Source organism: Tenrec ecaudatus, chromosome 10 (assembly GCF_050624435.1).
Source record: "Tenrec ecaudatus isolate mTenEca1 chromosome 10, mTenEca1.hap1, whole genome shotgun sequence".
In the NCBI taxonomy this organism is placed as follows: Eukaryota; Metazoa; Chordata; class Mammalia; order Afrosoricida; family Tenrecidae; genus Tenrec; species Tenrec ecaudatus.
The window spans coordinates 75,578,476-75,592,360 of NC_134539.1; the positions used below are offsets into that span (position 1 = coordinate 75,578,476).

At 47.9% G+C, this 13,885-nt stretch overlaps 1 protein-coding gene across 4 annotated transcripts in view; it reads left to right on the forward strand.

Moving 5' to 3' along the window:
• Positions 1-13,885, forward strand: part of RAPGEF1 (Rap guanine nucleotide exchange factor 1) — a 162,168-nt gene that overhangs the window by 111,763 nt on the left and 36,520 nt on the right. For all 4 annotated transcript variants that reach the window (XM_075560592.1, XM_075560593.1, XM_075560589.1 and 1 more), the window contains 5 exons: positions 4,338-4,426; positions 5,570-5,722; positions 6,202-6,325; positions 6,771-6,954; positions 8,222-8,722. In XM_075560592.1, the coding sequence (XP_075416707.1) occupies positions 4,338-4,426; positions 5,570-5,722; positions 6,202-6,325; positions 6,771-6,954; positions 8,222-8,722 (1,051 nt within the window). The remainder of the gene's footprint in view (positions 1-4,337; positions 4,427-5,569; positions 5,723-6,201; positions 6,326-6,770; positions 6,955-8,221; positions 8,723-13,885) is intronic.

Consider the following 13,885-nt stretch of genomic DNA (forward strand, 5'->3'; position numbering starts at 1 on the left):
TGCTCGGCAGCTATTCCTTTAAAAATGTGTGAGGTTTCATTTCACTTCCACATCATGTTAGCAGTATAGAATGTCGGCTTTCCGTTTGCTTCTAGTCATTGTCCCTGAGAGGTCTTTGTTCTGTACCTTTCCCCACGGTGGTTCTTTCGCTACTCTACAATGGAATGACACTTATTTGGACTAGATAGAATATATGCTTTTAGTTACTGGTTTTTACTATTTCCGAAGTAAATCATGCTCATTGTAGAAAATAGAAATAAAAACATGAAGATAGGGGGTGTTTCATAGCCTTTATTTTTTGTTGTGTACTTATATTCTTGGTTTTTATCTGTGTTCAAAAATAAACTGATAATGCATACACCAGTGTACCACATGGGGTTATTTTTTTTTACTTAATATTATGTTCAGAAAGTCCTTCCATGTAATTACATATTCTTATTATAACTTTTGTTTTTAATAGCAGTGCGATGTCCCAGGTTTTTGCAGTATAATTTATGTCATCAGTCCCTGTATTGAGTGTTTAATTATGGACTAGTGAATAGTCTAAATTTTATCTATCTTTGATAAATAGTGTCATGGTGACCGTCCTCTATGACTTCATTTTTGCGCACATCCTTGACATTTCCTTAGGCAAAAGTTTGGATAAGCAGAATGCAACATCCAGTGCTTTTGACATATTCTGACAAGTTATCCTCTGGGAAGGCTGCCCAAACTATTAATCCCACTCCCTGTGCCAGAAGCTTCTATTACTAGCAAAGCTTAAGAAGCTTGTATGTTTTATTGACAATCTTGTTTTTTGTTTTTAAGTCATTTTATTGGGAACTCTTACAACTCTTATCACAATCCATACATACATCCATTGCATCAAGCACATCTGTACATTCATTGCTATTTTCATATTCAAAACATTTGCTTTCTACTTTCCTCATTTTATCTCCTTCTCCCACTCTCCCTTCTTCCCTCCCTCCCTCCCTCATGAACTCTTGATAAGTTATAAATTATTTTTTCATGTCTTGTACTGACCGATGTCTCCCTTCACCCACTTTTCTGTTGTCCATCCCCCTGAGAGGGGATTATATGGAGATCATTGTGATCGGTTCCCCCTTTCTGCCCCCGCCTTTACCCTTACCCTCTTGGTATTGCTACTCTCATTATTGGTCCTGGTGGGGGCAGCGTTATCTGTCCTGGATTCCCTGTGTTTCCAGCTCTTAACTGTACCTATGTGCATGCTCTGGTGTAGTCCGATTTGTGAGGTAGAATTGAGGTTATGATGGGGGTGGGGCAGAACATTAAAAACTAGAGGAAAGTTGTTTGTTTCATTGGTGCTCTACTGCACCCTGACTGGCTTGTCTCTTCCTTGAAACCCTTCTATGAAGGGATGTCCAATTGTCTACAGATGGACTTTGAGTTTTCCACTCCGCACTCCCCCTCACATGGATATGATTTTTTATTCTGGGCCTTTGATGCCTGATACCTGATCCCATTGACCCCTCATAATCACACAGGTAGGTGTGCTTCTTCCATGTGAACTTTGTTGCTTCTCAGCTACATGGCCGCTTGTTTATCTTCAAGCCTTTAAGACCCAGATGCTATATCTTTGGATAGCCAGACACCATCAGCTTTCTTCACCACATTTGCTTATGTACCCGCTTTGTCTTCAGTGATCTTGTGAGAAGGTGAGCATCACGTAATGCCAGGTTAATAGAACAAAGTGTTCTTGCCTTGAGGGAGTACTTGAGTAGAGGCCCAATGTCCATCTGCTAACTTAATACTATACCTATACATACATGTACATAGATCTATTTCCCTATCATACATAAATATATTTACATATGTACATGTCTGTATTTAGAGCTCTATAAATGCCCTTTGCATCCTAGTTCTTTCCTCTTTTTCCTTTTCCTTTCCTCTTGACCCACTAGCATATTCGGGTTTCATTCAGATTTCAGTAATTCCTCTCAGTTACCTTGCCCTTGATCAAGCCCCACCAGACGTCCGATGCCCTCTTCACCATCGATTTTAGATCACTTGATGTTCCCTTGTCCCTAGGTTTGTTAACACCCACTTCCTTTCCCGCGCCTACCCCTCTCCTGTATCACACACCCCTGCCCCCCAATCATCGGTCCCATTGTTTTCTCCCCCTGATTGTTTATCTTGCCTCTCTTACCTGGGTAGACATGCAGAGACAGTAATAAGCACAAAAACAAGACATAGCAAAGGAAAAACAAACAAACAAACAACCCAAAAAAGGAAAAGAAACATCTATAAATAGTTCCAGGTCTCTTTGTTGACCTTTAGGGGTATTTTCTGGTCGAGCCTGATGGGGTGCCATGCCCTGGACCCAAAGTCTATTTTTGGTATTCCCCAGGGACTTCATTGCATTGCTCCCCTTGCAGCTCTATTGCATGCCCTTAGCGTGTGGTGAGTACAGATGGGGCACAATTCCCACACTGTGTCTCCAGTGTTATTCCCCATAGTCTATGGGTCAGTGAGACAACATGTCTCATGGTGGGGTCCTCTGATCCTCTCTGTGCATTGGCTGCTCTGAGCAGGAATATCGTCCTCGGGGCTTGGTGGGCCAGGATGTACTCCACTGTCTCCTTCCCTCCTCGTTTGCTCCTGTGTGCTCTGATCAGACGTACCCTCTCCCTGAAGTTCTTCTTTGATACTTCTTCAGTGTTGTTCCCTTTTTAGGTTTCTTTGGTTGGTTTTTGTTTACTTTAGCAACCTAACAATCTCTTGTGTTCCATTGTACATACTTTTTTATTTAGTTTGAAGAAGTTTTGCAGTCTCTGATTTGGAGGCACACCTCAATATTACTCTCTTGAATCTATTTCTGCCTCTCCCATAAATGTAGAAATAGTTGTTTATGCTGAAGCTTCTCATTAGACCTAAGTAAATGAATCAATCATATCAAAGAACCAAGGAGACAGTTAGTCCAGAAAACTGTTGGACCACGTGAACCATAGCGGCCAGTAGCTTGAGATAGAAGAATGAGCAAATTGCCTGGCTTTCGTTGCCATCCACTCTGATTGAGATCACCACAGAAAATCGTAGGCAGAATGGAAGGTAAATGTAGAACAAAATTCAAAGTCAGAAAAAAGAACAGGCTTACTGGTCTGATAGAGATGGTTAGCACCCCTGAGACTCTGGCCCTTAGGTGTCCTTCAGGCCTGGGACGTGAACTTTCCCTCAAACCACAATAAAATGTTTTTTTCAAAGACAAGAGACTAGATAAATCATGGCTGTACACACATTGGAAAATTAACTACTCAGCAGTGAAAAGAAACAAAAGGACCAAGTGGCCAGGGGTCAATGAGGATGACTGTTGATGGGAGCAGAGTTTCCTTTTAGAGAGATGAAAGTAGCTCCAAATTGATATATGGATGTTTGCACCGCTGTGTGTACATATGAAAAATTATACACTTTGAAAGGTGATTTTAATGATATGTGCTTTATATATCAGAGATGTTGAAGAAAAGCATATATACTATTCCTTTCATATGAAGAGCAGACAAAAGTAAGATAAATAAACCGTCATTGTAGGGTGCAGATTGGCTGCGCAAGTGATGGGGTTTTTGAGTAATGCTTACATGAATACATGCAGCTGTCGAAACTCAAGTTTCTAATTGACAACTTGCAAGTAGGTCTTGACCTTTTATTGTTTGACAGTGATTTGAAAATGGCTTTCTTCATTGTCACTACCTCCTGTGCGCGTGCGCACACCCCCACCCCTACCCCACCCCATCTGTGTGTGATGGTATAGTTTACTCCCTTATGTTTGATATTGCAATGATTCTAAAATTGTGTCTTCTGCTGGTAAAATGTCCAGAACGTTCTGTTCATTGGCAAAGACCCTCAAACAGTCATGAAGGAGTACCAGTTGCTACCACACCCATCACCAGCTCACTTTGACAGCTCTCTCCCCCAGCCGAACTTTGACTCACTGGGCATTGTCGTCATATGCATCATGTCACAGCATTGGGAAACTCAGATGTAGTCTTTCCCTCACAGAGTGACTGGAAAGTGACCCTACTGGGGATTTTATTTGTTCGATATGAGTAGTCATTTTGAGACAACAAGGTTTATCATTTCCCCCTTCCAAGAGGGGAAGTGCTTGTGTGTGTGAAAGATCTTAGCATGCTGTGAAGGTAGTTCAGGAGAGTAGGGGAGAGTTTGAGAAGGCCCGCAGAGGCCCTGAGTTAAAGAATACTTGAATTTATGGTGATTAGGAAATCTATAGGCACAAAAATTAGATGCAGCAGGACAGACAAGTGGCCTAACGTGGGTGATAAAAGGCCACTCTCCCCGGGATTCATTGCTCGTCTCTGGTGCAGGAGCTGGTCAGACTCATCATCGAGAAGCAAGGGCATCCATCTCCAACAAGCCCAGTGAAGCCCAGCTCCCCAGCCTGCAAACCTGATGGGTGAGTGCCCAGGACACCCAGTCTACACAGTGGGGCCTGCATTTCTTCTCCTTCAGTGATAAGTTTGGGAGGAGGGTCTGTATCACTTTCAAATCTGTATACTTCACACACATTGTGGAGTGCTGCCTGATCTCGAGTTTAAATATGCGATGTGAGTAGATCTCAGGTTGGTGTGGACTTTTCCCCACCAGCTTCATAGCATGGTCAGAAAGAACCTTTCCAGGTTGCATTTGGGGGGTTGTCTCGAGACCATTGACATTTTTGTAATACCTTTACCAAGAAACTAAACTGAGGATGATACGAACATGTTAATGCCTTGCAACAATTTTTAGTACAAGGCCCTGGTGAAAATAGGAAACATAAACTCGGAGCATTTTAGGAACCTTTAGGTCACCTGAATGGAACTCTGGTGGTGTAGTGGTTAAGCACTGGACTGTGAGCCACCTGGTCGGCAGTTCAAAGCCACCAGCAGCTCCGAGGGAGAAAGACTGGGCTTTCTACTGCCTGAGCAGTCACAGTCTCAGAAACTCACAAGGGGTCCCTGTGAGTCAGCATTGACTCGATGGCAGTGAGAGTTTGGGTTAGATCACCAGGAACCCACAGGGGCAATTCTACTCCGTCCTTAGAGTCAGCTCCATAGCCGTGCGTTTGCTTTGGCATCTTAGATCATTGGAGGAGCCCTGGTGGCATAGTGGGTCAGGTGTTGGGCTGCTAACCAGCAAGCCCGCTGTTCAAATCCACCAGCTGCTCCAGGGGAAAAGATGAAGCTGTCTGCTCCTTTAAAGATTTGGAGTCTCCACAGCCAAAGGAGCAGCTCTCCTTGCGCTGTAGGGTCTCTGAGACAGAATTGGCTCGATGGTGACAGTGGCTTTGGTTGGGGGTGGGGGAGCAGTGTAAGGTTCAAGCATCTAAGGATTCCTTTTACAGCTGAAGAAGTTGACGTGTAGAGAGTGAGGGGACTCAGACAGGGCCCTGTTGAGGATCAAACCAAATGTAAAGCCTTACCTGCCCTGCAAGTGCTCCTGTATTGAGAGCGCCTGTCCCATAACCGTGACCTCATCCCTCTCGTTCCCTTGCCTTGGCCACATTCATTTACATCTTCATAGGACCATCTGTAATCTTAAATTCTGTTACATTCTTCAGCCAGTCTGAGCTCCCCTTGACAGATCGAGAGATGGAAATCCTAAACAAGACAGCTGGGATGTCACAGTGCACCGAGCTGCTCCCAGACTCCACAGATGAAGAGGTCGCACCTCCAAAACCCCCTTTACCTGGCATCCGGGTAGTCGATAACAGGTAAGAGTGCTATCACACTATTTCTGTTTTTCTAGCAACACCCCCCTCCCCGCTCCCAATACCACCTACATATGAGTTAATTTGATGAATAGGTATGAGAAGCAAAAAAAAAGGATGGTAAGAACTTAGAGCTCAATCCCTTGTTCTTTAGGAGTTTTAGAAGTTTGACACAATTCAAAAGTTTCCTTTGCCATTTGGCCTTGACCAATTAAAAATGGGTACAGTATATTCGCTTAAACTGAGGGTGTTCTGATTTTAGCCCTGGGTGTGTGTGTGTGTGTGCACGTGCATGCACACATGAGCGCTGTTGGAGACTTTACACAGATGGATGCGTGGGGCAGAGGTTGAAAGTGTGATGAAAGAAAGCCAGGTGTGAACACTTGAATAATAAAAGAAATCCTATATTCCCTACTCTACTCTCGCCCTCAAGCATGTTGTTAGAGTTCTTTGGTTTGATGGTAGGTTTTGGTCTGTTTCAGCCCTCCGCCTGCATTACCACCCAAGAAAAGGCAGTCCGCTCCGTCCCCCACCCGAGTGGCTGTGGTGGCCCCGATGAGTAGAGCTACCAGTGGCTCCAGTTTGCCCGTTGGAATCAATAGGCAGGTAAGGCAGCCCCATCTGGAAGACTGAGTCAGAACTTGAGTTCTGGGATTTGGTTTCTAAAACTGTTAGAAGTCAGAATGAGAGGATTGCTCTTGGAGGTGTTGAAGTCTTCTCAATACTCCTTCATTCTGTTTCCAAGACATGGTTGGTGTCACCAAATGGGGCTGGAGAAAAGGAGGCTGTAGCCAAAGGGACATCTTCTAAGAAAAGTGGAGCCTGCCCTCAGAACGTTCCCCCACCACACTCTCCAAACCCCTAAAGGCTCCTTTCCCTTTAGTCACAGATACACCAGTTTATTGCTTAAGATCCAAGACGGGCCTTTCCAACGGGCTTCTCAGCTTGATGGTGTCTCCTCCTCTAAGTGAAGTGACTAGTTCCTTCTTCCCTGCTCTCTGCCACCGGTTCTCAGAAATGACTGGTCCTGTTTCTTATGTTTCCACATGAGGACTTTGATGTTGACTGTTACACTCAGAGACGTCTGTCTGGAGGCAGCCACTCCTACGGTGGAGAGTCCCCTCGCCTTTCCCCCTGCAGCAGCATAGGCAAGCTCAGCAAATCGGATGAGCAGCTGTCTTCTCTGGACAGGGACAGTGGGCAGTGCTCCCGGAACACAAGCTGTGAAACACTAGGTGAGCCAGAGGCCTCGCTGTCACCTCTCTGCTTGGACAGACTTCCCAGCATGTCCCCTTATTTCTCTGTGGGTTCGTGGGAGTCACATATAGCTTGGGTTCAAATCCCAAGCAGGCCACTCCTGAACAGTATGGCCTTTATCAAGTCATCTAACATCTTAGCCTCAGTTTCCTCATTTGTAAAGTGAGGATAGCAATGGCTATGTCTCAAAGACATGGGAGTTTACTTGAAATAAAAATGTGGAGCCACATGGGAGACACTCGAATGGTAACTCGTGGTCCTGCTAACGTGTCAGGGTGAAATTATCCTCTTTGCCGGAACTCAGAGCCATCTGGGCTCAGAACTGGAGACAAAGAGAAGAGGCCCTACCAACACTTGCCAGAGGCTCAAGGCAAGCCACCAGCACATGCCAGCATCTCATCAGTACAGAAGCTGTGCTGCTGTGGTCACCCGGTAGTAGGAAAGGTGGTTTGGCACTAGGTTTAAAGAGCATGAAGCTGTAACAGCCTGTTAACAAGGGAAATAAGAAGAGAGCTAGCCCGAGATTTTTGTTCGAGGATGGTGTATCTCAGCATTAGGAGATGTTAAAATAATAATAATAAATTAAATACTCATTAATAGGAAATGGGATGAATTGTAATTCATTAATTTGGTGAAGTAGTTTGTAGTTAATCAAAACCACTGGTGATACATTGATAAGTGAGGGTGGGGTAGGCGGGGGTGGAGCCAGCGGAAAGCCCAGACTCTATGTGGGGCTTTTGGGATTGTTGTGTTTGTTTTTGCCTCAAAAACCAGCAAACAAACAAAACTCACTGCCATTGAGTCACTTCTGACTCAGTATGGTGTAAATTTTTAAATACTAGGACAAAAAGACCTTTGAAAAATACATCCAAATGTAGGTAGTACCTGTCACTAGATCATGGGGTTATAGGTGTGTGTGTGTGTGTGTGTGTGTGTGTGTGTGTGGTGTTTTTTTTCTTACTCTTGTTTGTTTTCCATACTGTCTACAATGGCTATATCTTTCAAGTCGGAAATTAGAGAAGTACAAAGAAGAGTAACACAAGCAGTGGTGCTCCTGTGTGGTTCACATGTATAAGCAGGGGAGGAGATGGACAGTGTGAAATAAAGTGAGGGCACAGAGGGCGAGCCCATTGGCATGTTCTTGCCATGCTCTGATGAGTGAGAGTGAGCCAAGGAAGAAGGGCGGGACGGCTTCCGTCTGTGAGGCCTTGTGGCTAACAGTTATCCCCCCTCTTGTGACTGCAGATCACTATGATCCTGACTATGAATTCCTCCAGCAAGACCTCTCTAACGCAGACCAGATACCTCAGCACGTGGCCTGTAACCTGAGCCCACTGCCGGAGTCCTTGGGAGAGTCTGGATCTCCATTTCTTGGTCATTCTTTCCAGCTGCCTCTTGGCAGCTGTCCCCAACCAGAGGGACAGCTGGCCCTCGGGCAGCAGACAGACACACCGCCTGCTCTCCCGGAGAAGAAGCGTAGGAGTGCAGCCTCGCAGACTGGGGACAGCACAGGCTGCAGGATGTCCTATGAACGGCACCCGTCACAATACGACAACATCTCTGAGGACGACCTGCAGAACCCGGCCACCGCCCAGCCAGTCTCCTTCACGTCCTTTCCTGCTGTTCTCCCCTTCCAGCCAGGAGGATCCTCAGCTCCTGTCGAGTTTGTGGGTGACTTCACTGTTCCAGACTGCACGGGTGACCCAGAAAAACCACCTCCGCTACCAGAGAAGAAAAACAAACACAGTAAGCTTTTGTTGAGCTGCAGGGAGCCACCATTGTGGCTGAATGGGTGGTGTATTTCACTGAAGTGTTCCGCCCAAGCCAAACCATGACCCCCTTAGTGCAGGTGAACTAAGACAACAGGGCCTTGGCGCCTTGAAGGGTTCGTGCTGTGGTCATTTTAAGAAACCACGATCAGCTGAGCAGTCCCAGGGTCTCTAGAAAAGCACAGGCTGAGCCCTGCCGGACCACAGTGCTCCCCCACTCCTCTTCACCTGAGCACGCAGGCGGTGCTGCGGCATCAGGGCCGCGTCACCATGGGTATGTGCTGGGAATGCCTGTGTTAAAAAGAGGCATTTCCCAGGGCACGTGGCGATTTCTGAGGATCCTTATCAGAATGTGAGGTGGCTGGTCAGAGTTCAAGGTGAGGTGCTCACTCTGCTCTCCACCAGCAGGCTCTGAGAGCCGTGTGTCCCAATCATGACTGCAGATAGGACTTCGCTTAGCGGGAGTGGCTGTGGACACTTCCTGGGTCGGACTTGACACTGAGGAGAAATTAGAGTTCTAGTGGAAATGTTCTTGGTGGTCAACTGCACCCCTCAACTCCACGTTGTGGAGACTTCCCTGTCTCTCTGTCCCCAGCCCCACCCCCTCTCTGCTTTCACAGGCATAACTGCCTTACACTCTGAGGCCCCCCAGCCCTGTCCACGCTGGATGTGGACGTAGCCAGCTTCAGGATACCCTGGGCTCAGTGAACACACCCAGCAAAGGCCTTTCCCAAGTTAAAAACCCAATCTCCATTCCAGAGTCCCAAAGGAGGAGGACCCTCCTCCTTTGTCAGAGAAGGGAAGTCCTTGCTCCTTAGCCCAGCCAGGCTGATCCCAAGGTCCACCAGGCTGGTCTGGGGAAGGCCGAGGTGGGTGATGTCAGACACTCCCCAGCCCCTCACTAGGCGTTGGCCCCTTTGCGTAATGACCTCAGTGGTGTGGTCCCCCAGCTGGAGGGAGAGCTGGCTCAGTAGGGCTCATGATGTCATCTCCATCTGTTGTTTAAATTGGCCCATTAGAAGCTGGGACTCTAAGGAGAAGGGGGAAGGGTCCCTTCTCCCTCTGCACGAAGAAATGGAAATGTCTGAGTTCCTCCACCCATCTATACCTTCCATTTTAGGGTCACCCTACCCTTTCTAGGGTTCCTCCAAACGGAATGTAGGGCGGCTTGCGTTTTCTGCTAAGGGCGACAGTGCCCAGTGCTGTCCTTCTGGCTCTTAAGCAGCAGGCTTCGCGTTAGAGGCCCAGGAATGAGCCATTAATTCAGCTTTTGAACAGCCTCAAGTTTTAAGTAGCTAAAGATGCCTCTCTATTAATTCATGTATCTATTGTGATGCTTTCTCCCATCTGTCTATGTCTGTAGCATTTGTGCCTGCAAACCTTTGAAAACCAGCAGTGGCTTCCATTGTGACTTACCCCAACTAAATATTTATGTTCATTTAGCAGGAGGCCTGGTGGTGCAGTGTGTTAATCACTGTGCCGTTAACCTCAACTCCTATCAGCCACCCTGCAGGAAAAAGCCGAGGCTGTCTGCTCCCATAAAGGTTTACAACCTCAGGAACCCCAGGGAGCCGTCCTCCTCTGTCTTGTGGGGCTGCTAGGGGATGGAATCGAGTCCATGGTGACTATGCTTATGAGATAGTCAGGACCTTCCATTTTGTGCAGGAAGAAACTAGAACTTAGGGGAATTAAGTAACTTGCCCAAATCTACACACAGCGAGTGGTAGATCCAGGATTCACACCCAGGCCTCTGGGGTCCCTGATTTGTCATTTTAACTGGCCAATATGCTCCACTCCCTCCCTCACTAAGTAGAAAGGGTTTCTGCCCTCTTTCAATAGCCTCATACCAGTTTATTCTGTGCTGTAATCTTAAGGTACCCAGAGGCGTGGGTTCTAGTCTTGAATCTACTGTTTGCCCCCTGGGAAACTCTTGGAGAGGGTTCCAAATCTCCCCATGGAAAATGCCTCACAGCTTTGCTCAGATAGAACAATGAGCTGGTAATCATGCTTTGTACTTGCTAACACTGGACAAGCCTCAGGTACGTGCAACCTAATGTCCTCATCCACTGGAGATGCTCTGAAGGCACAAATGTCCCTGGCTTCTTTTGCCAAGGGCAGCCAAGATCATGTTCTGAGAGACACCATGGTTCTGGTGCCCTGGGGAGCATCAGCCTGATAAACCTTCCAACTGGTGTTAGCAGGTATGGTTTCTGAGCTAATGGGCTGGTTGCTTTAGAAAGTACCTCCCCCTTGTCTCTGCAGAGTGAAACATCACTGCTGTGTCTCCGTGCGTGGTCAGCAGGTCTCTGAAGGGCCTTCCACCACCACGAGGTCAGAGAGCCCTTCTGGAAAGATAGCAGGTTGACTAAAATGTTCTATTTGGGCCAGATAGAAGAAAGTGATTGTGTCTAGCCTTTGAAGAGAGCAGTGAGTAGGCATTTGGGGATCCCCTTCCCAGGCATGCATCTCCTGTGCTGCATTGACCAAGAGCACTGTGGGACCAGGAGCGCTGTGAGATAATTGCCCCTGTCAGCAGTGACTACTGCAGGCCTTGTGTAAGAAATCATGTTCTCATCCTGCACATCGCTAAGGTCAAGTTTTCTGTGCTGACTGGAGCTAATAAATTCTTCTTTATTATTATAAAGACGGAATGAGACTTTGGACCCCCATTATCAATGCAAGGTGCCAGAAAAATATACCCTCCAAAAACGTTTCCTAAAGACCTAGCCCTGAAATGAGATGCAGGGAAAACAGATCTCCCTCACCCCACCCCTCTCTCTCTCTCTCTTTGAGTCTGTCCTCAGCTAAGTGATGGCTTGACAAGTCTAGGTCTCCAGTTAAGTCCTGGCTCTGTGGTTAATTGAAAATAGGAGAGCGAGCCCTGCAAGACCATCCTGGAGATAGTCTCTCGGCATCTGAGTCCCAGCAATTGCTTCTGCAGTTTGAAAAGGGAGCCAAGAGGATGGTGATTGATGGTGTGTCTGTCCTCAGGCTGGCCACACACTGACTTCAGTCCCTTTGCTTCCCAGCTCACACTGTCATTCTAGGAGGCTGGTGTGTGTAACAGCAGGTCCATATGAGTATTAATTAGTATCTACTCTTGGTCTGTGTATCAAAGAGCAGCCTGTTCTCTGAAGATCGGTATATACATTGTATAGGTCCTAAGGTAGGAGCCTCCTCTACTACCTTGAGAAGGGGAAGGCAACATGATTCCAGGAAGTGTATCTAACAGGTGCCCACCTTGGCCCAGACTCTGCTGGGGCGGGGGGGCAGGTAGAGTGTCCTAAGTGAGGGTCCAGTTGGTCCATGTGAATGGGGCTGGAAACTGGGCTCAGGCTTAGTCTATCTCTCCCTGCTTCATATGAATGGCAGGAGGGTGTGCTGTGCAGTCAGCTCCAGGGTCTGGATTCTTCACCAGGACCTGGTTCTGTGGGTGGTGATCCTTAACCCTGAAAACCAGCCAGTGCTGTGTACCGCAAATTTCCCCACTTGAGGGCTGAGGGTCCCTGCCCTTGTCCGCCCCCCCCCCTCCCGCCTCCTGGTGAGAAGGTGACAGAGAGAATGAGCTCACTCAGCTGGAACAGCTGAGCTCTTTGTTCTGCTGACTTCTCACCTCCCCAGGCGGGTGAGGACCCTGCTGCTGGTGGCTGTCCTTTGAAGCCTCTTTGTGGTGCTGCTGCTGGGCCACAGCCCAGCCTGCCCACTGGGTGGCTAAGTTGTTGCAGGCAGCTCCACCCAGAGGCAGTGTCTTAGGCAGAGACTGCAGAGATGGGAAAGCACAGGAGTGTCTAGGGGCTTTGGGGAGGAGAGGGTAGAGCCCATCTGTTTTCAGAGTAAGCACTTTGTTCCTCCCCATTTGTCCTATTCGCTAGGATATGGCACAGGCTTCAGCTGGAAGGAGGAAGGAGCTGACTTGCTTGCATACCCAATGGGTGCTTCACTAGCCATCTCCCAGGGGCTCAAGACTGGTAAAACCGTGTCTGGTTTCACAAGTCACTGGGGAAAATGTGGAAGGGCTTGTGATCTGTCCATTCATTCCTTCATTGGACAAATATGCATGTGTGCCAGGCTCCGAAGTTGTACCAATGATCAACACAGACCCTGTCCCTGACCACAGTGTCAGCTCGAGGAAATCCCCCAAACCCACTGCCGTCCAGTTGATTCCAACTACAGTGGCCTATATAACATTTCCAACACTACAAATCCTTATGAGAGTAGACATCCTCATCTTTCTCCCACAGAGCCATGGTCGGTGGGTGGGGGTTGAACTTGGGCTTAGCAGCCTGTTGCTTATCCCACAATGCCTCTTGATGGGGAGGCAATAAATCCTCTTGGATTCACATTCAAAATCTTTGTACTTCCTGAACCAAACTCTCTCTCAACTTCTCCAACACTCCCACTGTGCTCTCTTCACCTGAACCTCCACTGCCGCCCCATCATAGTTTTCTTAGATGTCAGTCAGGTCCAGCACACCATTGAGCAGGTGTCTGCCAGGGTCTGAATAAAACCTGCTTCCTTGCTCTGTTCACACAGCCCCTGAGCCAGCCCCTGTCTGGCGGCGCTGAACCTGGCCTTCACCTGATTAGCAGCCCCATCACATCCCACTGCTCTGTCCTTCACGGGACTCAGTTTCTCCCTGGAAGTCCACCTTCCCTGAGCAGAATGTGAGCTTCGCAGGCAGAGGATCTGCCTTGCTGGCTATTGTATGGTCCACTGTGGAGTCAGTGCTCCCACTGACTAGCTGCTCAGTAAAGCCTAGCTGCTCAGTAAAGCGGGAGGCCAGCAGAAGCTCACAGATGACTAAGGACAAACCAGGGAAGTACTGGGGAGGAAACAAATGAGGGGCCCAGCTGGAGGCTAATGGGAAGGGGCCTGGTCTTGCTAAGCCTGCAGTGTATATTCTGGCTGAAGCCCCAAAGCAAGAGTCAGCCTCCTGAGGGTCACAGGAAGAGTGGGTGCAGCAATGAATGTGCCGGGCTCTGTTCCAGGAGCTGAGAGAAGATAGTGTAGGAGAGCAGGGAGCAGCGCAGGTCCGGATAGGTCAGCTCTGCTGGAAACCCCCGGGGTTTTCCACACAAGTGTGAAGTACCCCTTCTGCTTCATAAGAAGTCACCCTGGCCGCCTGGAGAGTGATTGGGGG